This window comes from Camelus bactrianus, chromosome 7, assembly GCF_048773025.1.
Source record: "Camelus bactrianus isolate YW-2024 breed Bactrian camel chromosome 7, ASM4877302v1, whole genome shotgun sequence".
Lineage (NCBI taxonomy): Eukaryota > Metazoa > Chordata > Mammalia > Artiodactyla > Camelidae > Camelus > Camelus bactrianus.
Window position 1 is genome coordinate 24,338,449 of NC_133545.1, and position 26,384 is coordinate 24,364,832.

A 26,384-nucleotide genomic window follows, 5' to 3' on the forward strand; every position below is an offset into this window, starting at 1 on the left:
TTAACCAAAATATGAGTGCTCTCAGTTTTTCAATTAATTTTTTCCCTGAATGTTCCAGCTTGTTCCTTATAGCCACTCTTAGTTCGATTGGTTAAAGTGTTATGACCTCTCCCAGCTCTGGTCACATGCAAATTGGACAAACACATGTTACTGTATGTCTTCAATCACATCATTTATAAAACCTTTTAATAAAACAGGGTCAAGGACAGAAACTTTCTTCATTTATTTGGCCAGCCTTGAAATGAACTCACTTAATATTATGGTGCATATTTCATCATCATGTCCTCAAGGATATCATAGAAGGCTTGTCAAATGCCTTGAGGTACTTAAAATACACTATGTTTAACCTCATAAACTTACTTGAAAAAGAAAAAATAGGTCAATTTGGGTTTCAAACCTATTCTGTAAAATTTTATGATTCTAAGGAATTAGTAGCTCATTGCTCATAGCTAAAAGAGAAGACATATATAAACTAAATGATGAATGATCCTGGTAATAATTATAAATCAGCTAATTAATTATTTTTTATCATTATTATCAATTTCATGAAGCACTCTTTCTATGCCAGGCACTGCACTAAGTTCTTTTATGCTTTTTCTCTTTTAATCTTCATCACAATTTCCTGATTTTATCACTGAAGGAGGCTTAGAAATGAGTGAACACTTATCCAAGGCCCACTTATTCAAGTGTGCATCTGGTCTTAAAATGACGTTTGCCTGATAGCACAATCCATGCTAGTTAGTGATGAGGCCAGAATAAGATTAACAATTTAGAATTAGACGTATGTTTGAATCTCTTCTTTACATTTTCTCCACTTTGATGTCTTCCTTTGATGAACTAGAGAGCTGCCATATTATAGCCATATCTTAAAATGGACAGTGTTAATCTGGGCTTGGGTGTAATAGGGCTGCTCTGTCTTAGACACAGCCTCTGGGTGACAGTGTGGAGTGGAGAGGGGGACCCTATGGGAGATTTTAAAGAATGAAAAAAATGTCACTTTTGGCATAGGACATCAGTTTTCTCATCTACTATTCATTGTTTTATTTTGTCCTCATAATAATCAGGTGCATTAGAAAAGATGTATTTACTAGCATCCTAATGGTAGAGAAGGAATTAGTGCTATTAATACTAAGTAATTTGGTTAAAGTCAGAGAGCATGTTGGTTGTAACTCTGGGACTAGAAATGTTTGATTTCTTTTTTCTTTTTAAAGTGAGCTGCGTGTTATTTTCCTCCTTAAAATCAGATTTATTGAGCTATACTTTACATACAATAAAATTCCATTTTTAAATGTACAATTCAGTGAGTCTCGTTAAATGTATACAACTGTGTAGTCATCAGTACAATCAAGAAACAGAACTGCTCCTTCTTGTCCTCTGCAATCCCCTCTCCCGGCCCCCAACCCCTGACAACCACTCATCTGCTTTCTGTCACTACAGTTACACCTTTTCTAGAGTTCCATAGAAAGAGAATCATACATTCGGTAGCCTTTTGTGTCTGCCTTCCTTTGATCAGCATGATACTTTCAATATTTATCCATGTTATCACACGTATCAGTACTTAGTTCTTTTTTATCACTAAAGAGTAGTCCATTGTATACATGTACAATTTGTTTACCCATTCATCAGTCAAAGGGCATTTGGATTTCCAGTTTTAGGCTATTATGCATAAAACTGTTATGAACATTCCCAAAAAGTCTTTGTGGGGACATACACTTTTTCAACTTTTTCTTGAGTAAATACCTAGGAGTGGAATAGCTGAATTGTTTGGTAGATGTGTTTGACTTTACAAGAAAGTGCCAGTTTTCCAAAATGGTGGCACCATCTTAAATTCCCACCAGCAGCGTGTGAGTATTTCAAGGGTCCTATACCCTCACCACCACTTGATATTTTAGCCATTTTAGTGAGCATGTAGTGGTATTTCATAGTGGCTTTAATTTCCATTTCCTAGTGACTAAACTACTGTTTTTTTCTCACAGGAAAGTATGGTGAGGAATAGAGATGGGAAGTTGCACCTATGTTCTCCAGCATTATGGACAAGTTACTTCAGCTCTCTATGCCTGGTTTCCTCATGTTCAAATGATGGCTGATAATAGTACCAACCTCACAGGGTGGTTGTTAAGGATTAAATGTGTTAAATATGTGAAATACAACAATATCTGGGGCTTGGTAAATGTTTGATGAATACTAGCTGGTTGTTTTGTTGTTGTTATTGTTATCATTCTTTTTGCTCAAAAAGGAGTTGAATACTTTTGCTATGAGGTCACCAAGATTATATAGAATCTTTCTGGAGCTGTGAGATCTGTTATAACTGTTTTCTAGCACTAGGGGAGAAACTGTAACAAAGAATGGTTTGGGAAAAACAAATAAATGAACAAATCAAACAAAACAAAAACAAACACATGGATACAGAGAACAGAGTAGTGGTTGCCAGAGAGGACTAGGTATGAGAAGGTAAAATGGATAAGGGGCATCAACCATATGACTGATGGATGGACACTAAATTTTTGTCTGTGAACACGCTGTAGTGTATAAAGAAGTCAAAATGTAATGTTGTACATATGAAACATATAAAGTTATAAACCAATGTTACCTCAATAAAAAATAAAAAGAAAAAAGAATGGTTTGGGGTAGGGAGGGTATAGCTCAGTGGTGGAGCGCATGCTTAGCATGCACAAGGTCCTGGGTTCAATCTCCAGTACCTCCACTAAAATAAATAAATACAACCTAATTACTGTCCCCTCTCCCCCTCCAGAAAGAATGGTTTGTGTTGGGCCAACTGACGTCCTTTAAAGTCCAATGACCCCCATTTCTGTCCTCTCAGATGTCTGCCTGTGATCCCTCAACAGATAAAGTACATTCTTTACTGGGTGTGTTTGCCCTAACAAACTAATAGTCCTAGGTAATGCCTAGTCTCACAACAGCTCAGATAGGCTTGTTTCAGCCCACCTTATCAGAGTCATAAACCCCATCACCCTTCACGGACCCTAAAGTGCTTATCTCACCTACAGTCAATCAGAGACCTGTGCACAAGCCAATCAGGCACCTTGGACTCCACCTTATAAAACACTCCAACAACTGACCCTCACTGCTCACACAGGCGTCCCTCTCCTGTGCGGCCCGCTGTCGCCTATAGCAGCATACCCTAATAAGCTCCTTTTCTATTCTTATAGTTTATCCCTGGTAAATTCTTTTACCAACCAGCGTGTCACTAGCTCACCAACCAGCTGCCGTGTTGTGTCCACAACAGTTTGGAATCATGTCCACATCTCCCATCTCCATATACCCCAGATACCAAATCCACTGGCAAGAAGCAAGAGTGTGGTTATTAAGCTGATTTCCATACAGAGAATGGGGGACCTCATTTAGTGAACCACAGGCAATGGCAATACTGGAGTTGGAAGAAAGGTAAAAGAGACAGAGGAGCAAGAGAAAAGCATGTCCTGATAGGTTCCCCAGAGACAGGGAGGGGAAGGGAGACTTAGCCCGTAGAAGCTGGTTAGCCGGTGCAGACTGGAATCTGACGTCAAGTCTGGGGCAGGCGAGAGAGGCTCTGTGGACCGCCTTGGAAGGATGGTTTGGATGAATCAGGGAAAGGGGAGAAGGATGGGGAAGAATAGAAGAGGCCAATCTACATTCAGTTAAAGAGAAGATCAAGTGGGGGCTGGAGAATTAAACCAGGTTTGGGAAAGGGGAAGTTGGTCATTTCTGTAGGCTGAAGATAGAATCTTTTCCCATATATTCCATTCTTCCAAATTGAGAACAAGAAGTCCCATTATAAATGCAAGAAAGCCAGTAAATACTTCTACAGACAACACAGCAGAGGAAATCTACACACAGAGGAAACCCACATCAGTGACAGAGTGGGGCTCCAAATCTTAGGCAATTTCCCACCCCCACCCTTTCCTTTGTAGCCACCAAGCTTCACAGTCTCGGTGACCTTGAGCCCCATTCCTATTCACTCTGACCCCCTGACTTGGCCCCCAAAGCCAACCAGAACTTACATTACTCATATTTTTCTAATTTTCTGTATATCATGATGTTTCGACATCTGATTGAGGAGAGACTGCCCTTCTCAGGACTAGCTAATTCTTAAGAGACAGCAAAGGGCTTGCTCTTTGATACACAAACCAACCAGTGCAGAGCCTACCTCCTCTTGCCTGTACACCCAGGGGGGCAACATTCTGCCTTCATCATTCCAGGGCCAGGTACAGGCCACTAGAAAGCATCCCTATAGCCCCAAGTCTGCCGAAACTATTCAAACTAGCCAATCCTAAACTATTTACCCTGCCCTGCCTTGTGTTTCCCAGGAAAACCCCAATAAAGGCCATGGCCTACACACTCCCCAACCCACACCTATTCCTGCTTCTGCTTCTGCTTCCTGACTGACACCTGGTGTTCCTCATGTGTCTATGTGTGGCGAGCCATGCCTCTTGTTTCTAGAGAAACTGTAACATTTAATTTTTTTCCCCATTGGTATTGACCTTTCCATGTCGCCATTCCTAAGTTAAGACCTAGACACAGAACAAACATTTCCCTACCACTCCTAGACCCATTTCGAACTTTTTCTGACTCCACTGCCCCACCACTTGACGTTCGGCCCCATTATCCCTCTACCTGCCCCCTCACCCTGACGCTTGGCCTTAGAGCTCTGCTTTCTTCCGCTTTCCCCAGACGGCCCCTTCCTCATCCAGCGCCTGCTCGGATGCCTTTTCAGTCTGAGAAAAAACACACGGCCTCCGTTGGGCATCCCTGTCGTCTAAACTGCAGTATCACTGCTGCGAAAAACACTTCCAGCCCGGACCCATCCACCTGTGCTCATCACTTCGACTTTGTTGAGCTAACAGGGTTTGTTCTGTTACCCCAAAAGGGGAAGGGAAAAGAGTCCGGTTCATGTCTTACCTGAAAGACGAGAATTCAGATGGGAGACGGAAGTGCTGTGTAGCTAAAGATTTCAAAGGTTTTTTTAAGCAAAGAGAAAGTCCAGCTCCAAGGACAGGAGGCAGGCTGATCTGAGGATGGCTAGCAATGGTCTTTGCCCCTACTCTCATACCCTCGCCGAAAGGCGCTCTCAAGATTGATTGGCGGCTCTTGCCGGAGGAGCGCTTAGTCATGCTCCTCCCCTTTTGCGCATGTCCTTACCCATGATGCACACAGAAAAACCCATGGGGCGGGGCTAAACCACAGTGCTAATTATATTACAATGAGCATTGGACCGTTTCCGGTTAGGTCCTTCTCGCTACCACACAGTTGCGGCCATCGGTTTCTAACTGGTTTCTTGCTGTCACTCATTTAGAGGAAGTGAAGCCCCTTTACGCTGAAGGCGGGCCGTTCATCTTCCGGTCCATCCGCCCTCCCCTCCACCTCATCTGCCCTGTGCCCCCACTTACCTAACTACGGAACAGTTCCACTTCCAGCCCCGTTCCTGTGTCTGCCGGCTCTGGCTCCCTCGGCCTCTCTCTTTCTCTGTGACCTTAAGTAAGTCAGATGGATATTTCACCTCCTGCCTGGAGACAGAGGAGCCACGTCCCACCTCACAGGGGATTTCCGAGGGCTCATTAAAAGTTCCTGAAGTGTCTTGAGAACCAGCCTGGTCTCGGGCAGAGCAAGCAGCTTTGACGGCGGGGCTGCGCGTGGTCCTTGTAAACACGGCAGCTCATTACAAGCTCTTATGACAAGGCTTCAGAAACAACTTTCTCAAGGTAAGAACGGACTGACTGGAATGAAACGGGTGGTCAGGCATCACTTCAAATGCAACCAGCATGCAAGTCGCCTTAGCGCTGCGCTGCTTCCTGTGACCAGGGTACTTCCAATATAGAGAGAGCATTTTCTTTATTCTCACTTCCACCTTTAGAGACTTTCATGCAGGAGACCCAATGGTTTAACACCTGCCACGGTGCATATGAGTATATTTATTTTTTATGGTAAAGAAAGCAATTTATGAGAGAGGTTTCTCTAATATTATTAAAGTTCCTCTTATGTATTTGGCCGAAAGAAATCACTCACTAATTTATGGCTGTAAATGTGCCATTGAAGTGACAGCAAATCTAGCTCAAAATATATTGTATCGTAAAAATGTGGGTAAGAGATGCTAAGAAAAGCAGATGAGGGACTGGAATGTCCCTCAGTATGACATTCTAGGCAATTATCTTAAGCAGGAGGAGGAAAGATTATATCTGCTTTGGCAGGGAGCACGAGACTGTTTTTGAATTAGGATATGAAAGGAGTCCAGGGAGTTTACAGGGTCGTGATGACAGCACCTTTAGCCCAAATCTTCTTGAGAGTGGCTGAGTGAGCAGGAGGGTTAAGTCCAGAGTTTAATCTTCCTCTATTCCTTTTTACTCTTTCCTACTTTACTTCACAGAATCAACCTGAATAAATTAGAATGGCCGAAATTAACTGCCATGGTCTGAATGTCTGTGTCCCTCTTAAATTCATATACTGAAATCCTGATTCCCTCAGAGGATGGCATTGGGAGGTGGGGCCTCTGGGGGTGTTTAGATCTTGAGAGTGGAGCCCTTGTGAATGGAATTAGTGTTCTTATCAAAGAGGCTCCAGAGGGCTCCCAGGCTCCCTACACCAGGTGAGGAGAAGGGGCCAGCCAGGATCCTGAAGAAGACTCTCATCAAGACACAGCCGGGCTGGTGCCTTGATCTTGGACTTCTAAGCCTCCAGGACTGTGAGCAATTTCTGTTCTTTATAAGTGACCCAGTCTGCGGTATTTTGTTATAGCAGCCCAAATACAGTAACATCTACTAAGATACTTTCCTCCTATAACCTTGAGCTAGATAAATAAGATAATTTGACAGGGAAAGAGAAGAAGGAGGAAATTTGGAAATGTAAACAGTTGATTTGAGCTAGATCCAGCTGGATTATTTTCCTCAAGCAGAACAGGCTCCTCTATTGATGGCAGACAAAGTGCCTCAGAAGGAATGAAAAGAAAGCCAGCATGTGTTTGTATAGACCCGGAGAAGCACCTTGTCTCCACTCCACAAGAACTTGAAAAAAAAAAATCTGTTTTTTATTTGGTGATTTTTTTTTTTCTTTTTGCATTCCTTTTTCTTTCTCTCTTTCTCTGCCCTCCCATGCTCAGTTTTCTAAACATGCGAGTGAGACCCAGGGCAGTCACAGATTTGGCTGACACGATTTCATGTCACTCAGAGATAACAGGGACACTCATTTCTAGTATATTCCAGGAGAAAGGACTTTGCTCAGGCCTGATGATAGCTGACTAATGCACCGAATCTCATGTCCCAGACAGTGCAGCCTGGGGCCCTCACTGAAGCACAGTGCCCTCAGATCCGGGCCAAGTGGGGTAAGTGTCACTTGCACATAGACTGAGGTGCGTGCAGTCAGGAGGATGATTTGAGAAGCAGCCTCCCGGACAGATGTCAGTTTAATGTGAGTGGGCCACCAAAGGAGGGGGCCGGCCAGACAGGGTGAATTCAGGTGTGGAGCTCATTGAATGCAAGTGAAGAAGACCAGTCACCAGAGGAAATTTAGAACAGAGTAGAGGGTAGAGCCTGATTTAAGTGCTGGCTCCATGGCTGCTCTCCAAGAAACGCTGGCTGTGTCTCTTAGTCTACTTCATCTCCGTGTCCTCATCATGGACATAAACCACAGCCCCTCCCTTAGGTGTTCTGAGGGAAAACATGACAAGACATGAACAAGGCAGTGTCATACTTAGCACAGAGCAGAGGCTCATTGCTAGAATTATTATTATTATCATTGTTATTGCTGTCTGCCCTAAACCAAGGGAGGGTGGCTGTATCTACTTTTATAGGGTGTTCAGGTACTGGGCATGGTAAATAGGGATTAAAGAAATCCTGTTTGGACAAACAAAATATCCCAGCCCAAGTTGAGCCCCCAACTGCCTTCGTCATACTGAAAATGAGAAAACTGAGGCAAAAAGAGATGAAGTGACTTGTCCAGGGTCACACAGAAAAGCAGAGTTAAGATTCAAGCCGAGGTCGTTTGCACTGCCTTCGCAGCTGCATACTTCCTACAGGAGTCTCACATTGCCTGGGTTGGGGCATCTCCCATTTCAGTTTGTGTCTGGAATGTCCTTCCTCCTCTTCTCAATTCAATAAGCTACTACTCAGCCTTCCAGTTACAGCACCAATGGGACCTTGGGAGGCCTTTTCTAAGGCCACCAGGAAAGTGGATCTCTCCCACCATTGGGCTCGCATCCATCTTTGTCATCACATTAGGTTTTGGCTTTGGTTGAAGCTACTGCCCACTCGTTTACATCTTGGGAGGGCATCAGAGGGAGGTCTGTGACTCAGGCGTGTGGATATGTGTGTGCACGCGTACACACAGGGACAGGTATGCACACACACGTACACGGATATAATTTTTATACGATTTTGCCAGATTATCTTGGAACACACTATTTTTATGTCTAGTGTGGCTGCTTCTGCAGACACGTACTGTATATTCACCCGTGTTGTCATATGTTGGAACAGCTTTCCACTGGTAGGAATTTTTAAATATGTGCCCCACCATTATGATGGTGAGCATCTGTCTTTGTTTACTCCAAGACTGGCTAAAGTTAGAAAATGTCAAAGATAAAGAAGAAATAGCGAATATCCTTTGGCTTTGCTCTCCATGGTGTGTGAGAGGACAGCAGAACCCCAGTGCTTTTTGCATAACAACATTCTTGCTGATGGAAGGAGCCTGAAGCCCAAAATGCTAAAGTACCACCTCATACTTTCTGTTCCAAAAATATATTAGTGTAGATCTTTTTCAACAAAAAAGGCTGGAGTTGAAAAGGCAAGGCTTGACTAAAAGCTGGTCTGTCCTGATGCCACAGCTTCATCTTAAAATAGCCACAAGATAACTGGGAAAGGCTGTATGCTCCAGAATCACAAGTTCCTGTGTGACTGGGAGCAGAGGAGGTGGGTTAAAGCAGTGCCTCTGAAAAATGAAATCATTCCGTGATGGTTGACTTTTCAAAAATAATATTTTGAGTCACGTGTGATAGAGGAATTAGAAACTTCTCTATGCAGCCAGCTGATGTCTTCAAAAATGAATTCCTATTTAGCAAGTTCTTTTTGAAATCTCAAATCCGTCAACCTCTTTGAAAGGCTGGAAAGTTTCTTCTGCAAATAAAACTCACTGGGCACTTTGTGAACAGACAGAACACCTGTGGTGCTTAGTAACACATCTTAGAGGATGTATTTTTATGCAGTAAGCTCTGCAACCCATTGCTTTGGATACTTCTGCTTAGCTACTAGCAAGTTAACTTTGTTAATGCCAGGGCCTTGAATCATTGCCTTTTCAAAATGTTTTCTCATGAGATGAAAGCAGAATATGAACTTCTTCTCTTTTACAAATCTGTGATACAGAAATATGCAGACAACTTGAAATTCCGCATGACTCTTTAAAATACTTCTGCTCAGACAACCAGAAAGTTGCAACGTGGGTTCTTAATCCTCCCTTTGCTGACATCAGCAGCATCCCCTGGCTGAACATGAAAACTCAGTGCTGTAAAGCCAACAGAAATGAAAGGACATAAATCCAGTTCAGGTAGTCTTGGAATATCTTGGTGTTCCCTGATCACAGGCCCTTCGTGTCGTCTGGGAACATGAACTTATTGTGTTTGCTTCACTGTGCTGTTATGAGCCCCGCTCTCTAGTATGTGTTACCGTCAAAGCAGAGTCTGTCGGAAAGTGTGCGTGCTGCCACACCAAAGACCACGCAGTAATTTTAGCTTCTCATTCAAACCAAGGGAGAGGTGCTTTTTCATTGAAATTTATTTTTTTTAGCAAGACTAAAGTTTATTTTTTTAATTTTATTAGCACACTTTGGAGTTCTTTCTTTCCTTCCTATTTTTTTTAAGACAATTGCCTGAAATTCATTTTGCATTGCAAAAAAAAAATGATGGGAAAGGCATAATTCCTTATAAAAAGTATTTTGATCCAATGCAATGAAGTAAGTTACACAAATAATTTTGCTTACACTCTTATGTAAATATCTCCGGGAAAAGAAGCTCTAGCTTTCACCAGATTCCCAAAGCCTCTATGATGCCAAAAGGGGTATGAAAAATAGAATAAAATTATTAATATCTTGAGGTCAGGGCTATTTTTCCAACCTGGCTTTTCCCTGCAGAACCTGGGGAAGCGACTGTCCTTAAGACCCAGTGATGTTAGTCAACAGTTTTCCCATTTCCTAAGTGATATTGACCACAAGAGACAGACTTGGCTGAGTGAACAGGTTTACATATGGGTTTCAACTTTAAAACTGAGTACGAATCTTTATTTCTTATCAAGAGAAGGAGAAAAGTTTCTTTATTAAGTATCTTATTAATTAGAGAAAGCTGACTGGGAGGATGTAAAAAGAAAATGTATTTCCTTTGGTTGATACCAGAAAGCGGTTGGGTAGAGTATGTTTCTTTATTTGTGCTGCACTTTTGTATTAGATTCATCAAAGTCAAAATCTTTAGCCATTAAAGTGAACATCATTAGGGTACTGACATTGTTATGGGCTGAATTATGTCCTTTCAAAATCCATATGTTGAAGTCCCACTCCCAGACTTAACAGTGTGATCTTGTCTGGAGACAGGATCTTTACAGAGGTACTTAAGTTAAAACGAGGCCATTAGAATGGGCCCTAATCCAATATGACTGGTGTCCTTATGAGAAGAGGAAATTTGGACACAGAGAGGGACAGAAGGTAGACACAGGCAGAAGAGAGCCATCTACGAGCCAAAGAGAGAGGTGTGGAACAGATCACTCCTTTCCTGCCCTCAGAAGAAATCAGCCCTGCTAACACCTTGATCTTGGACTTCTAGCCTTCAGAACTGTAAGAAAAGAAATTTCTGTTGGTTAAGCCACCCAGTCTGAGATACTTTGTTAAGGCAGCCTCAGCAAACTAATACAGATATATAGAATAAATTCCAGGGGACCCCAGGCAAAGACAGAGAATCCAGGCTCGGGGACCCTGGAGGAACACTAGTCTGGGGCACAGAAGTAGATGTAAGTATTAGTCCCTAAGGCCCCTGCCTAGAGGAGGGAGAAATCTCCTAGGACCTAACCTTAGATGAGCATCTCTGAGGTTCCGAGTTTAAAATACCTTCCATATATATTAAATCTGCTAGATAATGTGATGCCTCTGGTGTAGGAATCAAGATTTGTGTGTCTGTTTCTTTCTTTCTTTCTTTCTTTTTTTATTCACGCAGAGAAGTGTAAAATGTAAAATCTCAATATTAAAGAAAGGGGAGGGCCAGTCAGGGCAGACTGAAAAGGATGTCCTTGCCTTCCCGGACTTGGCCAACCTGCTTCTTCCCAGTCTCTTGCACTGGGCATTTTCAGTTGCTTTGCTCTACCCTCATCCCACCACAGAGGGACGTCGGTGTTCCCTGGCCTTTGTCCCTTTACACACCCTCCCCCAAGAGAGGTTTCACCCACTCTGGTGGTTTCAAATACCTAACTGGGCTTCGACTTCTGTGGTCCTTCAGACTGGAGCTTACATCCTGGCTCTGCCCTTTGTTTCCCAGCGGGGTGCTTTGGGAAAGTTGCTCAGCTCCCCAAAGGTCTGAGTTTCTTCAGATGATAACAGTTTTAGCATCACAGAGTGTTGTGGAGATTCATTGAGAAATTGCCCATATGCTCTTAGCACAGGCTGGACCCATAGCAAATATCCCAAAATGAGAGCTAAAATAAAAGTAACAGCACCATACAAAAAAGTACATGGCCTTTACTGTATACTGAGTACTGCTCTAAAAGCTCCATATACATCAGCTCATTTAATTCTCACAACAGATGAGGAAACTGAGGCACAAGGATGTTAGGTAACTTGCCCAAGCTCACAAGTAGATGGTGGACATAGAACTCAAGCTCAGTTAGTCTGGCTCAGAGACCATCTTCTCAAACTGGGTTTGACTATTACTGTTACTCATTGTTAATGATACTGCCCTACTCTCTCCCATGAGAATCAGCCTTAAAAAAACAAATAAACAAACAAAAAAACCTCTCTGGGTACCCCACAGGCACCTCAGACACAACATACTCAAAAGAGTCCCCAAAGCCAGCTCTCCACCTGAGCCCCTTCCACTGCCCCAGGGAGACACCTGGCTTCACATTAGGTTCTTCCTTCCCCTTGAACCTCCCACCTCCAAGCAATCAATGATTGATTTCTATTTCTATCCTCTTCTCTCCAACCCTAATTCTTCCCGCATTCAACACTTCATCATCTCTGCTCTAGGTAACAGTGACAACCTTCTGTTTTTCCTGCCTCCAGTTTCCAACACCCAGTTTTTCCTCAATTCATCTTCTCTACAGATTTAGAATACCAGTCTGACCATTTCAATCCTGCCTGAAAAGGATGACTTATGTGTTCACTAGCATAGCCCAGAGGACCCCTCATATCTGACTCCTGTCTTCCTTTCCAGCCTCAACTCCCACCTCTCGCCAAGTTCCACTTCCCCGGCATATCACCATTCACCAGACTCTCTCTCTCTCTCACACACACACACACACACACACATCATGCTGTTTTACAACTAGTATAGTAAAGTCTACATTTAAAAGAATTATTTAGCTTATCTACTAAGAATACATACAACAATCACTCGCAGGGAAGATATGATCACTCACTTTCCCACCCACCGTTTTCCTCACCGCTAAAATACCCACAAAATTAAATTTGTTACTTGCAGGGGGAAAAAAATAAAAGTCACTTTTAAGTCAGTTTTGTAAGTAAGTCAAAAATTTTAAAGTCATCTTTCGAAAACCTCGAGCTTACAAAGTGATCACAAACCAGCCATGTTATTTGTATATTCTGTTTTTATCATCTTAATCCAGTTTTTATCTGAAGGAAAAGCTGACTGATTTTCTTCTGGTGACATAGAGGGCTAGCATGTGACTAGTTATTTCTGTTTGCCGAAACCAAAAGGCTTCAAGGACACAGAGACATTATTGTTGAAGCAGCCCTGGGGAATGACACTGTTACCCTACTGCCACCTGCTGCTGTGACTCTGAAGTTCTCCCTTGTGTTGTGACTGAGGTCCGGGATGTGTCAAGATGATGCAAGCTTCTAGGAGCCTACCTAAGCTTGCTTGCTTTCTTTGAATGTCAGTTTCTCCTTTGATCCATATATGCCATACTTTGAAAGTATATATAAAAAATTAAGTACCCCTTGATCACCTGTGCCCTTCAGAAAAGTCAGAAAAGTCTCTGTAGTTAGCAGACACCCCTGGTCAGATGCTGTTGTGGAGTGAAAAGAAGAAATTGGAAGTAGTTCTAAGTTCTATGGGCCGTGATGTTATTTCATCTTGTAACTTCATGGGAGGGCAGTATTGTGTAAGGTGGAATGCACGCTTAGAGTCAAAGTCACCCAGGGCTTCATTCCAGCCCTAGCCATGGGACCTATTCTAAGGCTTGGTTTTCTCATCTGGAAGAAAAAAAAATTAAATAGAGGTATGTAAAGCACATAATTAGGTGTTGAATAATAATAATAATTGGAGGCTCTTCTTATTCATGAAGGATTGTGAAGTAGTGACTGACAATTCCAGCCAGGCTAGTTCCTAGCATCCATGGGGACCAGATAGCACCAAAATTAGTAGTCACTGAAGTCAGCTCTCAACATTCAAGGATTAAAGGTTTCTATAAGATACACAAAGTATATTTATTTTTGGCTGCACAATTTTTGAAAACTTTGGTATCTACATATTATAGTCATAAATTTTTCCCTACTTTTATAAAATGGTTAACTTAGAAATTTCTTCTAACACTGATCTTTAATTAAAACCTATTAGAGAACAGTAAAATCATTCAGAATGACTTATTCCTTAAAAATTATATAATTGTATTTTAACCCAAGCCCATACTTGTCCCTACAGCTGTAATTTAGGGTTAGCAAGTTGGTGTGGGGGAAGTAATATATTTTAATAAAAACTACATGTGCTACGTGCTAAAGTTTGTTATTAAACATGTACTGTAATGAAATGATTGGAAACCAAATAAGTAAGTGAAGGTATATTAACAAAATGTGTTGAAATTTTTTATGGAGTCTTAACTACAAACGTGGCATATTAGACATAAGACTGAGACTCCTGATAGTATTAATTCTTTTCTGATAATATTCATTCATCCGTGTGATAGCACATTGTACCAGAGTTAGGTAATTTGTGGTTTTCAGTCAAATTAACCATACTTACCCCTTTTAAGTAAAGATCAATTATAAATACATTTTACTTGTCCTATTCATCAAACTAAACATATTAAAACCCGTTTCAGATTTCAAAGTTAAACTCTTAGTCATTTGTCAGACAGAACGCTCTGGAGAGTATATAAATGTTTCAGATAAATGATAATCACTATCGGTCAAGTACCCACCATTTTTGTGACAAGCACTATGCTGGCTGACCTCTGTTTATTTTCTGTAATCTTCTCAACAGTTGGCCTTCCACATTCAGGGAAGAAACTCAGAGAATGAAAATTACTAGCCCAGGGTCAACAACTTGCAGGTAGCCAAGCTGAGATGGATTTGTTCTTTACCTGTACCCTACTACCGAGGATTAAGTGTCCCATTAAAAACTACTAGAAGTTTATTTAAAAGAGATCTCTTGTAAAGTAATTATTTGCCAAAAGTTTAGGAGACTCTGTGGTGGCATGGAAGCAATGAGACTCGGTGGTTAGGTGCATTTGTAGCTCCTGGTGTACTTTAAAAATATAATAATGATAATCAAAACTGAATGTCACGTAAGAAATAATAGGCAGAAGAATTAGAATGTTCTTTTTAAACCTGGCCTTCCATTGTATAATTTGTTGACATCTGAAAAGGTATTATCTTAATTTTCAGAAATGGCAACAATCTCCTAAAAATAGAATTTGAACATACAGGAGAAACAATACAAGGTTTACTTAAAAAAAAAAAAAAAAAAGTCTTGGCAAAAAAAAAAAAAAAGGAATGCCCTTAATAAACTATGAAAAATATCACCTTTATTATGTAAGAACCAAGTTCTTAAAATGAAATGCCATTTTCACCTAGGGATGAACACTAATTACAGAATTTGATAATGCTCAGTGTTGGTAAGGAAAATTGGCCCTCTCATTCACTATTGGTGAGATCCTTAATAGGAACAAACTTTTAAAAGAATATTTTGCAATATCTCTGAAAATTGAACTGTATATACCCTTTGCATTAGCAATTCCATTTCATCCTGGCCAAAGCAGGCCAAGATATGTATATACACAGGTGCTAATTACAACATTTTTGATAGAGGGGGGAAAAATCTCCAGAAAATGAAATGTCAATTAATTAAGAACTTCCAGAAAAAATGTCATATAATGGTATAGTGGAGTGCAATGTAGTCACTACAAAATGCCCTGATGTGGACAAATACCCAAAATATGTTGTCATGTAGGAAGAGCACATTATAGACAGCCCTATTTGTGTTAAATATTCTATTAATTAATTTTTTTAAAGAATTGATTGTTTAATGTGACTGATTTTTTTTTTTTTTAATGGAGGTACTGTTGCCGAAAGATTGGCCCCCATCTCTGATGAGCCAAATAACCCAGAGACTAGGTCTTGGAGTTTAGAAGAAAAGAGGCAATTTTATTGCTTTGCCGGGCAAAGGGGACTCACAAAACTGTAAACCCACCTTGGACATGGGTTGGGGTGGTTATATAGCCAGAGCTCAAACAATAAAGCATTGATAAGAAGCAACAGAATCATTTTCTCACCAGAAGACTTAGAATGGTGACATGATGCCTCCAGACAACCAATTCTATAGATCCCAGAGGTCAGATCTCTTTATCTCGTGAGCACTCAAGCTGTGGTCTTCTTGGTAATTCAGGCTATTTTGTAAGGTTACAGTCTTGTGAACTTCTCCTTGGAGAAGGACTCAGATACCAAGCTTGATTATTACTTTCAATTACTGGAATAAAGTAGAATCAGTAAGATCAATAGCTTTAGTTTTAACAATACGCCAGGAACTGTGAGTAGCAAACAGTCACTCAGGTCAGTTGACCCTTTTAAGGGCAAGCATAAGAATAAGCAATCTGTTAGCCTAAGTGCAGCCATTTTATTAATCCTCCTTCAGTACTAGGGACTGAACCTAGGACCTCATGCATGCTAGGCATGTCCTCTACCACTGAGCTACACCCTCCCCTCTAAGAGCTTAGTGACTTTTTACCCATAACCTACAAGTACCTAGCCGTCTGCGGATTTGGCACATTCCAACAGTGCCAGCACTTTGTGGCTTCATCATTTTTTCTTCTTAGAGGAAGTCTGAGGCAAAGGGAGAAGGAGGAGGCAGTGACATCTGTCAGGTCAGCCCAGGTAGGGCATTCAAGTACAAACGCTCTTGGCTTTTTAAGAGGGAATTGAAGGCAAATTGTGTCTGTATTGAATGTTCTTTTCAATCCTGTGCAAATTAGCATCCTCAATGGAGTTAGAGAAAGCAAAGAATTCTAGTTCTCTTTTGCTTATCTTTTCTCTCCCAGCATTCTCCCCCACCTCCTTCCTTCCCCCGCTCTCTGATTGCCAGCAGAGGAGAAACGAGAAATATCCATGTTCTCAATTTTATTGATGGGTTTTGTTGATGGGTTTTCACGTACAAATTCTTAGCCACTCCTTATCAATTGTGTCATCAAAATGTCAGTACCTTGAGCAGAATGATTGTGTTGAAACCATCCTGGCAGCTTTGCATGTGAAACAGATAATGTGAGTCTTAGTATTCTGAACTGGGGCCGCTGGTAGGCAAGCTGCAGAGTCCTGCAATGGCAGTCCTAGACCCAGGGTCGAGACTGCACTGTTTGTCAAGTTCAAAGGAAACTGCCATTCACTAGATACTGTAATTCAAAAAGGTTTTTCCAAAAATGACTTTTCAATGAGAGATGCTCCTTTCAGAGTTAGTCTAAAAGCACACTTTTTTTTTAATTGAAGTGTAGTGGATTTACAATGTTGTATTAATTTCTGGTGTACAGCATAGTGATTCAGTTATACATACATACATACATATAAATATATTCTTTTTCATATTCTTTTTCACTATAGGCTATAGCTATTGAAAATAGCTCCCTGTGCTATACAGTGGGACCTTGTTGTTTATCTATTCTATATATAGTAATTAGTATCTGCAAATCCTGAACTCCCAACTTATCCCTCCACCTCTCCCCTTCCCACTCAGGCCTCGGTAATCACAAATTTGTTCTCTATGTCTGTAAGTCTGTTTTTGTTTTGTAAATAAGTTCATTTGTCTCTCTATTTTTTAGATTCCACATATAAGTGATATCATATGGTATTTTTCTTTCTCTGGCTTACTTCACTTAGTATGACCATCTCTAGGTCCATCTATGTTGCTACAAATGGCATATTTTATTCTTTTTTATGGCTGAGTAGTGTTCCAGTGCATATATATGTATCTGTCTCACAGCCTCTTTATCTAATCATCTGTCAATGGACATTTAGGTTACTTCCATGTCTTGGCTATTGTACATAGTAAAAGCACACTTTAAAATGGACATATTGTTCATTTTAGCTAATATGTAGACTTATAAACTTATTATAGAAGAACAAAATATTAGCAAAGAGAAAAGCATTTCTCCTTTCCTGTTTGTTCTGTGAGTCTTAATTTATAAAGGTTACTGAGCAGCTACACAGAGGACCACATGAGGAACACCAGGTTTGGGCAAGACCCAGAAGCAGGAGAAGTGAAGAACCCATGCCAGCCAGCATCTTCCTTGTAAAGTCCACTTTTCTTTGTATGCTTTACGAAAGCCTTCATCATTTGGCCATCATTCACTGTATACCACTCGAATAACCACACTCGGTGTTTTGTTCTACTGAAGGCCCTTGTGTCTTGTGTTTCCACATGACCTAACTGCTATTCAGCCTTCAAGGCAACGGACACATCATCTCTTTCATGACATCTTTGAAACCCTTCTCTGACATGCTCAGGTTCTCGTTTATACAGCGGAGCATGCTGAACTTATATCACAGCCCTTCTCACACCCTAGTCAATGTCTGTCTTTCTCCAAATATACAACAAACTCACTGATGGTAAGAAGTACGCTATTTCACCTTGAACCTGTGACACTTAAAATTGAGCCTCGCAGAGAATAAACTCTCGATAAATGCTAAATGAAGGGTGTGAATGGAGGCTTAGATGAATTAAGGCACTTTAGATGCACAAGATTGTCAAATTTGACAATCAAGAGCGAAAAGAAAGTTAGAATACTTCGTATACGAATTTTGAAGACATATTAAACCATGTGCAAAAGTTGACAGGATAATCATTTTTTAAAAGTTACCTTTTTACAAAAGCACAACTTGAACAAATTATCAAGTGAAATAGCTAAAAACTATAATTCTGTGCTTGAGACAGATGAGTGCATTTAGGATATTACATTTTAAAAGATAAGATATTATGCTTTGATATTGTCCTGACATTTTTATTACAAATTACAAGCTACTTATAGACATTCATTTGGAGTAAATTGGCATTATTCAAATTGTCACTTTTCTCAGAAGAACACTAGGCCCCTAAGTATTAATAGGCCTTACAGTCAGTCTTTGGTAGAACCAAGAATACAACAGGTAGCTCTTAGTTTTATATATACATTCACAGTATGTGAAATATTTGCTACACTCTCATGGCAACTCAAAAATACAAACCTGGATATCATCTTACAAAGCAAATTTGATGCTCTCTTAAATCCTGTATTTATTTTTTTATTCATTGGGGGGTAATTAAGTTTATCCTTTTTTTTTTTTTTTAATGGAGGTACTGGGGATTGAACCCAGGACCTTATGCATGCCAAGCACGTGCTCTACCACAGAGCTATACCCTCCCCCTGATGCTCTCTTAATAAGTGAGTCTACTTTAAGTTTCAAAAGAAAATGTGTTCAATGGATTTAGTAATAACACTGCCCGGACTATGATTTTGAAAATTAAAGATGCTAGCCACAATTCTTTGTTTCTCAATCAATGATTATTTCAAGTTCAATTTGATCATGGAAAAGCAATCTCTGCTCAAAAAATTAAAATACTGTCTTGGCCATGAGTTTTGTTTCACATTTCAAATACGAAACTTTAAATATGCAGGTATCATCTCTTGCTTAAAAAAGTAAACTAAGCGAGCTAAACTATTAAATGAAAAAATGAAAAACATATCAAAACATAAAGCATGGGTACAGGAAATCTAATAAGCGCTGAACTTGTACTTGAAAAGGTTGTTTGATTTTTTTGTGTTGAATATATCACTGAGTGGAAGTGTTGTTCCAGTTAACACTCTGACAGCCCTCTTGGGTGTTGTTGGACGTGGCTTCCGCTGAATACCTGGCTGTGAGGCACCCACTGAGATCTTTCCCAGAAACACATGGAGACCCTGTGTCAGGTGGTGTGAAGGATGAGATATTGCTAAATGTGGCAGAGAATCTTTATTTCCACATAGGAGAACAACCTGAGTTTAGAAGGGCATCTATACAAACATCTTTGGCAATACACACATGAATGGTATGAATGTTTGTTACATTAGCTGTCTCCTTACAATGGGTGCTGGGATAACAACTGCAATAAAATTTTTCAGAAAATTGTTGCAGGTCTTCAATTGTGGGCTTCCCATGTACCATGTATTTTCCATCTTTCCCAGTTTGAATAGCAAAGTTCATTGGGTTCAGGTGAAGATAGTCACTTGAATTCCAGTGTCTCCTTGCACACACTCCTTGTTTCTGGCAAAGCACTTGGCTACACATTTTGGCTGCTAGGGTGACATTGACTATGTAAGGATTCAGTGTCTTCTTCATGTAATTGTTTAGGTTCATGCAAGATTGCTGTAAAATTATAAGAAGATCAGATTATTAAGATCCAAGTTATTTCATATGTGAATTAATTCACTATATTAAGCAATTTCTAAGGAAGCACAAAAAGACAACAGACCCAGTAAGAAGTAGAAATATTTTATCTTTTTTACTTTAACAAGCAAGATTCTTCCAAGTGTTTTTGGTAACAATTGTAAGTTTCACATGCCATTTCATATCACTAAATAATTGACCAGTTGAGGTTTGATGTACTCTAGCTTTGGTCTTCCTCAGTAATTCATAAACTAATGGGGGTGGAAGGGGCAGAAAGGTACAATGAGGGTGGGAGGATTTAGAGCGTGGGCTCTGGGATCCATCTGCCCAGACTGGAGTCACAGTTCCATTGATGATCAACTGTGTGAACTTGGGAATCTCTTAAGTTTTCTAAGTCTTAGTTTCCTATCTGGGGGACCGTGGAAAAATTAATAACTTGGCTATGCATCACTGTAAAATAAGGATAATTACAGCACCCACCTTACAGGGCTATCATGAAGATGAAAAGGTACAGTGTATATAAAAGTGCTAAGCACGAGGCCCAGCATATCATTGGTTGGCCCTCAATTTATAAATAATATGAAGTGTAAGTGAATGTATTAAGTATCACATTTGTCAGACAAGTTTAAAGCGCATTGGAAAGAGTGGTTTCTAAATTGCTAGCTCAAAACAACTAAACAGGTTCAGCCGAGTATACTTTCTGTTAAATGTTACGTATAACTCAAGTTTGGGTGAATTAATGACAGCTCTTTTACAGATATTTGGCAGAGTATGAGTTATGAGCAACTAAAATGATTCATCTTGAAACTGATATTTCTAAAACTGGGACGCCATCCTTTTAAAAACATAGAAGGCGGTTGCTTCTTTCATGATCAACAGTTCCATTGAGTGAGCTGTCTGTGCTACTCCTTCAGTAAGACCAAAGAAGTGGTAGTGGTGGGTCATCAGGAAAGCTGAGGAATCTTGGCAGGTTCCACTCAAATCTATTTCTGTTGCCTCCCTTGAGATGATGCCATCAATGGTAGTCAGAATAAGTGCCTTCCAAGAAGGATGTTCATACCCCAGTCCCATGGAATCTGTGATTTTGTTACTTTACATGGCAAAAGGGACTTTCCAGATATGATTAAGGGTATAGACCTGAGGTGGAGAGATTATCCTGAACTATCTGGATGGGCTCAGTCTAATCACAAGGGTTCTTAATAATGTAGAAACACTTTAAGCTTGGATTTTAAAAAATTAGATGGAAGAAGGAGGGCAAATTCAAAGGGAAGGGAGACTCAGCCAGCATTGCTGGCTTTGAAGACAGAGGAGAGGGCCAAAAGAGAAAGAAGGTGGTGACTTCCAGAAGCTGGAAATGACCCCTAGCCACCGCCAGCCAGAAAATAGAGATCTTGTTGCTACAATCACAAGGAAATGAATTCTGCCAACTCAAATGAGCAAATGAGGGGCCTTCCATAGAAAGGAGTGCAACTTTGCTGACATCTTGATTTCAGTGCATTGAGGTCCCTGTTGGACTTCTGAATTACAGAACTGTAAGATAACACTTTTCTGCTGTTTAAACCACTAAGTTTGTTGTAATTTTTATGACAGCAATAGAAAACCTCTTCTTAACCCTCCCATAGCTTTGTAGGGTGTTTAAAATACAATCCAGCTTCTTTCAACTTGTACGCACCTGATGTGGTGTAATCTCTCCTTCCTCTTGTACAACCCTCTTGTCACCCACTCAGCCTTATGTACTAGTTGTCCCACAAGCATGGCAGGTTCATTTCAAACTGCCCTTACTGTTCCCTCTGCCCAGAATGCTCTTCTCTCTAATTTTTAACGTGGTTGATTCCATCTTGTCATTCAGATCACAGCTTTAATTAGACAATACCCTTCTCAGAAACCTTTCCTATCCACTTTATCATATCTACTATTTTAATTTCCTGCATGGTGCTTGTCAAATATTTTTCTTGTCTTGTGTTGTTTCTTCCCCTCCAACTTTAAATAAGCTCCAAGAAGGCAGGGACTTTGTCAGTATTCAACACTGCATCACCAGTGCCATGGATATATGAGAATTTATACCAAGTTCAGATGACATTGCAGTTGTCTACAGATACAAAAACTACACAGGGAAAGGAGTAAAAGGATGAGAATGTTTTGAGAATCCTTAGACTGCACAAGATGCGGTCTTTGAAAAGATTTAAAACTGGTTCTCCAAGAGATAAAGCCTGGTTTATAGCATTTGTTAATATCCCTGGTGTAAATACTCCTACCGTGGCCAGTTTTAAGCTACCAACCTGACATCACTGAGTGCAGAATTAGGAATCAAGTACTCCATTGTTACACAGCACGGTAGTATGGTGTGAAGTAGCAGACTGTTACATAACACCATTTCTACTTACACAGATACAACAGATGTAAATAACCTCAAAAGTATGGATGATAGCACATTTTGAGTATTATTTTTGTTTTTAACATACTTTATTTTCTTCTAAGCTTTTATAATTTAATATTTAATAACGGCTGTGTTTAACAAACTTCACAAAATTTCTGAATAGTTAACAATCAGGTCTCATGGGCTGGGACCAGTAGAAGCTGGCTCTGTCACACAACTGGATCTAATAAGATGGAATGGAAGGAAATGATTTGCCTACATCTGATAACAACTGTTTCATGTTGATTCCAGTCGTTGTAAGTAAACCTGCAATTACCAGTTTCTCAAGTTGTCAATGAATCAGGGGAAGCAGGACAAGTAATCTGTGACTCTGTTGATTTCAAATGACATAGAAAAAAGAGGACGTAATGACAGAATCAATAGTCAAAATGATCATCAATTGGCAAAGGTAAAAGACATATACAGAATAGAGTCCACAAGGGACCATTTCAAGGCAGTGTTATTAAGTAGAAAATCATCATATTAAAGTTGAAGGACTGTCCCTGTATGAATAATACGGAAGGTGATTTGAGAGTCATGGCAGAAGAATGTGAATCTAAGATTAAAGTGCGATTTTGAAAAAGTGTGATGATTGACTAGTATGCCATGCCATGCCCCTACTGATTGGAGAATGCCTGATTCATTCCTCATCAGAGTCAGGTGGAGCACTCAATTATTAAAAAAAAAAAAAAAAAAGAGGAAGTAGTATGGGGAAATTATAAATGGCTCCATCATAGAAGTAACAGGATCCTTGAGAAAAGAATTTATAAATTTGAGAAAACAACTAATAAAAAGTTGAAATATTCTTAGAATTTTTAAATAATTTTCTGACATATAAGAGTTTTGCAAAGGGGACATATACCTTTCCCTGAACTTACATTTTATATTATTTCTCTTTACTGGTGATCAAACCGGAGACAACAGAATCTACCAAAGAGGTAGAAGGGCTCAGATTACCTTGAAAGAATTTCTGAAGGGAGACTGCTGTTAAGTATCTTTATAAATAAAGGAAGAATCTGGCTAGTCTGTCTGAAGGACAAGATATCAAAAGATCTCTTCTGGTCTTAAGAGTATAAAGCTGTTCTCTGTAGGTCCCAGGAGAAGAGTTCTGGGCCATAAGCATCATTAGACATTCTCCATGGCACCTACATTACAAGTATCTCCACATCCGTCAGAGAAGGAAAAGTTCAGCTCCAGCTCAGCAGCGTCCATGTGATAGCTTTACTCATGTTTTGAATCAAGAAGACTGAAGAGGTGAAGGATAAAGGCCTGATATGGAGAATGAAACAAGGATGAAAAATAAAGGAAGAGAGGAAAGGATTAGGTCATGATAGTTAAAGGCTTTTTGAGCTAAAGAAAATGCGTCAGGAGAAAATGAGTACAGTTAACACTATACAGAACAAAATAAACACATTTTCCTAATAAAACAAGTTTTACTTAAAATTTTACTTAAAATGGATACTACTAAATATAACCCATGGGAAATAAAGAAGGGTTCCTTTTCCTCTCCCTTAGGGAAGCTTTGAACAACTTAGCAATATCTTCAAAAAGTAACTCCCAACTGCCCACAACCCCCCCCCCCCCAGTTACTGGCCCCCCGCAATAAACTGTCATTAAATAAATAAGTAATTACCAAACAGTAATTGGGCAAATGAAAGAATGAATGAATGCATATCAACTAGTTGAGCTCTTTTGAGAAGAAAGACAGCACAATATAGTAGAAAAAACACCAAATATCAGAAAACCAAGATTGTGGCCCTGTTTTTGCTACTTACTAACCACATAGCCTAGAGAATTTCGATTAATCTCACCAGATTTGTTTTTCTCACTGGAAAAGAGCCTTACAACCCAACCACACAAATGAAAGCTGGTTTGGTTTTTCTGTTATTCATTGAGCACATACTATTGTGTACCAAACATAGTTATTTTATTACTCAATTCCACAAAAATCCTCAAAAACATTAAAAGTAGAAATGTTTTCACCTACTTCCTGTAATTTCAACTTACCATACTTAGGCTTAAATTGGCGCTTCCCCACATTATAATTCCAGAGACGCCTAGAGCAACACTTTCACCAACTGTATGCACAAGGTCATCCTGGCAAATGTGATGGAAAGAGTTAACAGAGAGGAATAAAATAGAAGTGTTACTCTTAGAACAGTTACACCAAAGCCAAGAATGCTGACCCAGCAATAATCATTTAAATATTTCCCCGCTACTTATGTCTATCTTTGATGCCACCTCTGTCCTACAATAACAAAAATACAGATTTTCTACTATTTCAATTTTATTGACAAAACCCTATAAAAGAAAAAGAATGAAAGGAACTGAGTTAATACATTGTCTATACTACCCAATTCTCCATGGTTGTGAAGATAACTATATGACTACATTAAAATAAAATATATCCTTGTTTTGCATTCATATAGTGATGCAGAAATACCTGTGTGCACATTCCAGATTAAAAGCTAAATTTCACTCCCTTCAAAAGTGCTATTGAATTCCACTGAACACCATTTGTGGACAATATTCTATAGACTTCATACCTTGATTAACTTACCTGAGAGAGGTATTTCAGAGACATATCAGTAAAAACTGGACGGGCATATACAAACACCGGAAGTGGACGTCCAGCTTTGGCTGCTTTAGACATCCGAATGGCTTCCTGGATACGATTACGAGCAAAGAGTGCACCCCGTAGAGAAGACTTTAACTTGGTGGTCAAATAAATGGATGGGAAAAGGGCAGTGCTTTCTTTCCACAACCAGTCAAGCGCAGCATTTCTTCTTTTTTCTATTTCAGGGCAACTTCCATTGTAAGTAGGTTGGTTATAATTATGATTGTAACAATCAGGAAAAAGATAATAACCCCATAAGTAATTTGGCCCATGTAATTTTCCCACCTTTAAAGTCTCTAGCATGAATCTCTTTCCTGCCTTTTCAAACTCTACTTTGGCTACTTTGGCAGCCTCTGAGTCAGAAAGTGTTGTATTTTGTTGCCGAACTAGCTCAATAGACTGATTCTTGTAAATATCTTTCGGTTTCCAGTTTCTCTCCCAGGTAGGCCTCCAGTTTTCCCAGTCAATGACAGCCAAGCCCACGTTATCGACTTGAATGTAATAGGAAATGTCCTCTATAGCTTTCTCCAAATGCCTTTCTAAGGATCCCTTCTGGGGGATTCCTCCGTGCACATTTTCGCCTGTTACTTCATCTATGTGAGGATAGTAGCCAAGTCTATCAGCATAAAATAATGCAATAGGTTGTCCTCTGGCACCTTTCTGGGGGCTTCCCACCAAAGAGAAGAGTCTCAGATCTGGAGGCACCTTAAATCTATTACAAAGTTCAGTTGGGGCATTCCAGACCCAGAGGAAAGGGGTATTTGGAATAAGAGGGGGTGATCTGAAGTCCCGAGTCAAACAACACGGAATCAGAAGGAAGGTGAACACTGCCTGGGGTGCTCCATTGGACCCAACAAAACTCCTTAAGGAGATGGGATGGAGCCTTAATGCCTCCATCATGAAGAGCAATGACTATGAAAAGCACTTGTTGCTCCTACACACTTTAGTTTATCCAATATTTGATGCAGGATATAAGCACAGAAGAGAGACAGTAGAATGAAGCCACTTTGATTGATGAAAAGATATAATGATGATTTATATTTAATATTATTCTTCTTGCTTTTGTGTTTTAGGAATGTTTTGCAAATTGCTTCTTCTATAACTGAAAAAAAAAAAAACACACATAGGATATCTTGTTAAACTACCTTTCCATATCAGAGATCACAAGCTTTACCAAATTCCCAACTTTAAGTGCAAGGAATTTAATTCAACTTTTGAAGATGGAGGACTCCTGTGCTTGAGTCAGTAAAATTATTTTCTCTTATGTAGGATACAAATCCTGTAATAGCTAATATTTGTCTCATCTTTCCAAATCACTATTGAACCTGCAGAGAAGTAAATGCAGCCATTTTCCCTTGTGCCCTCCTAGTTGTGCAGAATGCCGTACTGAGCAATGCCTTAGCAAAAAAACTATTGAATGAAAAGAAATTCCAAGTTGAACCTCTCAAGCTTGTTTGTTATTTCTTGGACAAGCACTCTGTAGTGGTCTACCCAAAAGTGAAAACAATCTCTCATCGAATTGTGAGATTTCATCATTTTGTTTTTCTTTTT

The 26,384-nt window shown here is 39.9% G+C and overlaps 1 protein-coding gene and 1 long non-coding RNA gene across 2 annotated transcripts in view; one reads left to right on the forward strand and one right to left on the reverse strand.

Annotated features, from left to right (window-relative positions):
* Window positions 1-5,267: 5,267 nt before the first annotated feature.
* LOC141578247 (uncharacterized) overlaps window positions 5,268-26,384 on the forward strand; it is a 33,615-nt gene continuing 12,498 nt past the window's right edge. Inside the window, exon 1 of the long non-coding RNA XR_012508387.1 lies at window positions 5,268-5,699. This is a non-coding gene — a long non-coding RNA (uncharacterized LOC141578247). The remainder of the gene's footprint in view (window positions 5,700-26,384) is intronic.
* Window positions 19,387-26,357, reverse strand: SPAM1 (sperm adhesion molecule 1). Its single transcript, XM_010947685.2, has 3 exons — window positions 24,777-26,357; window positions 24,224-24,313; window positions 19,387-19,779 (listed from the first exon to the last, which is right to left on the reverse strand). Exons 1-3 carry the CDS (start codon window positions 25,731-25,733, stop codon window positions 19,387-19,389), a joined length of 1,440 nt encoding a protein of 479 aa, XP_010945987.2. The 5' UTR covers window positions 25,734-26,357.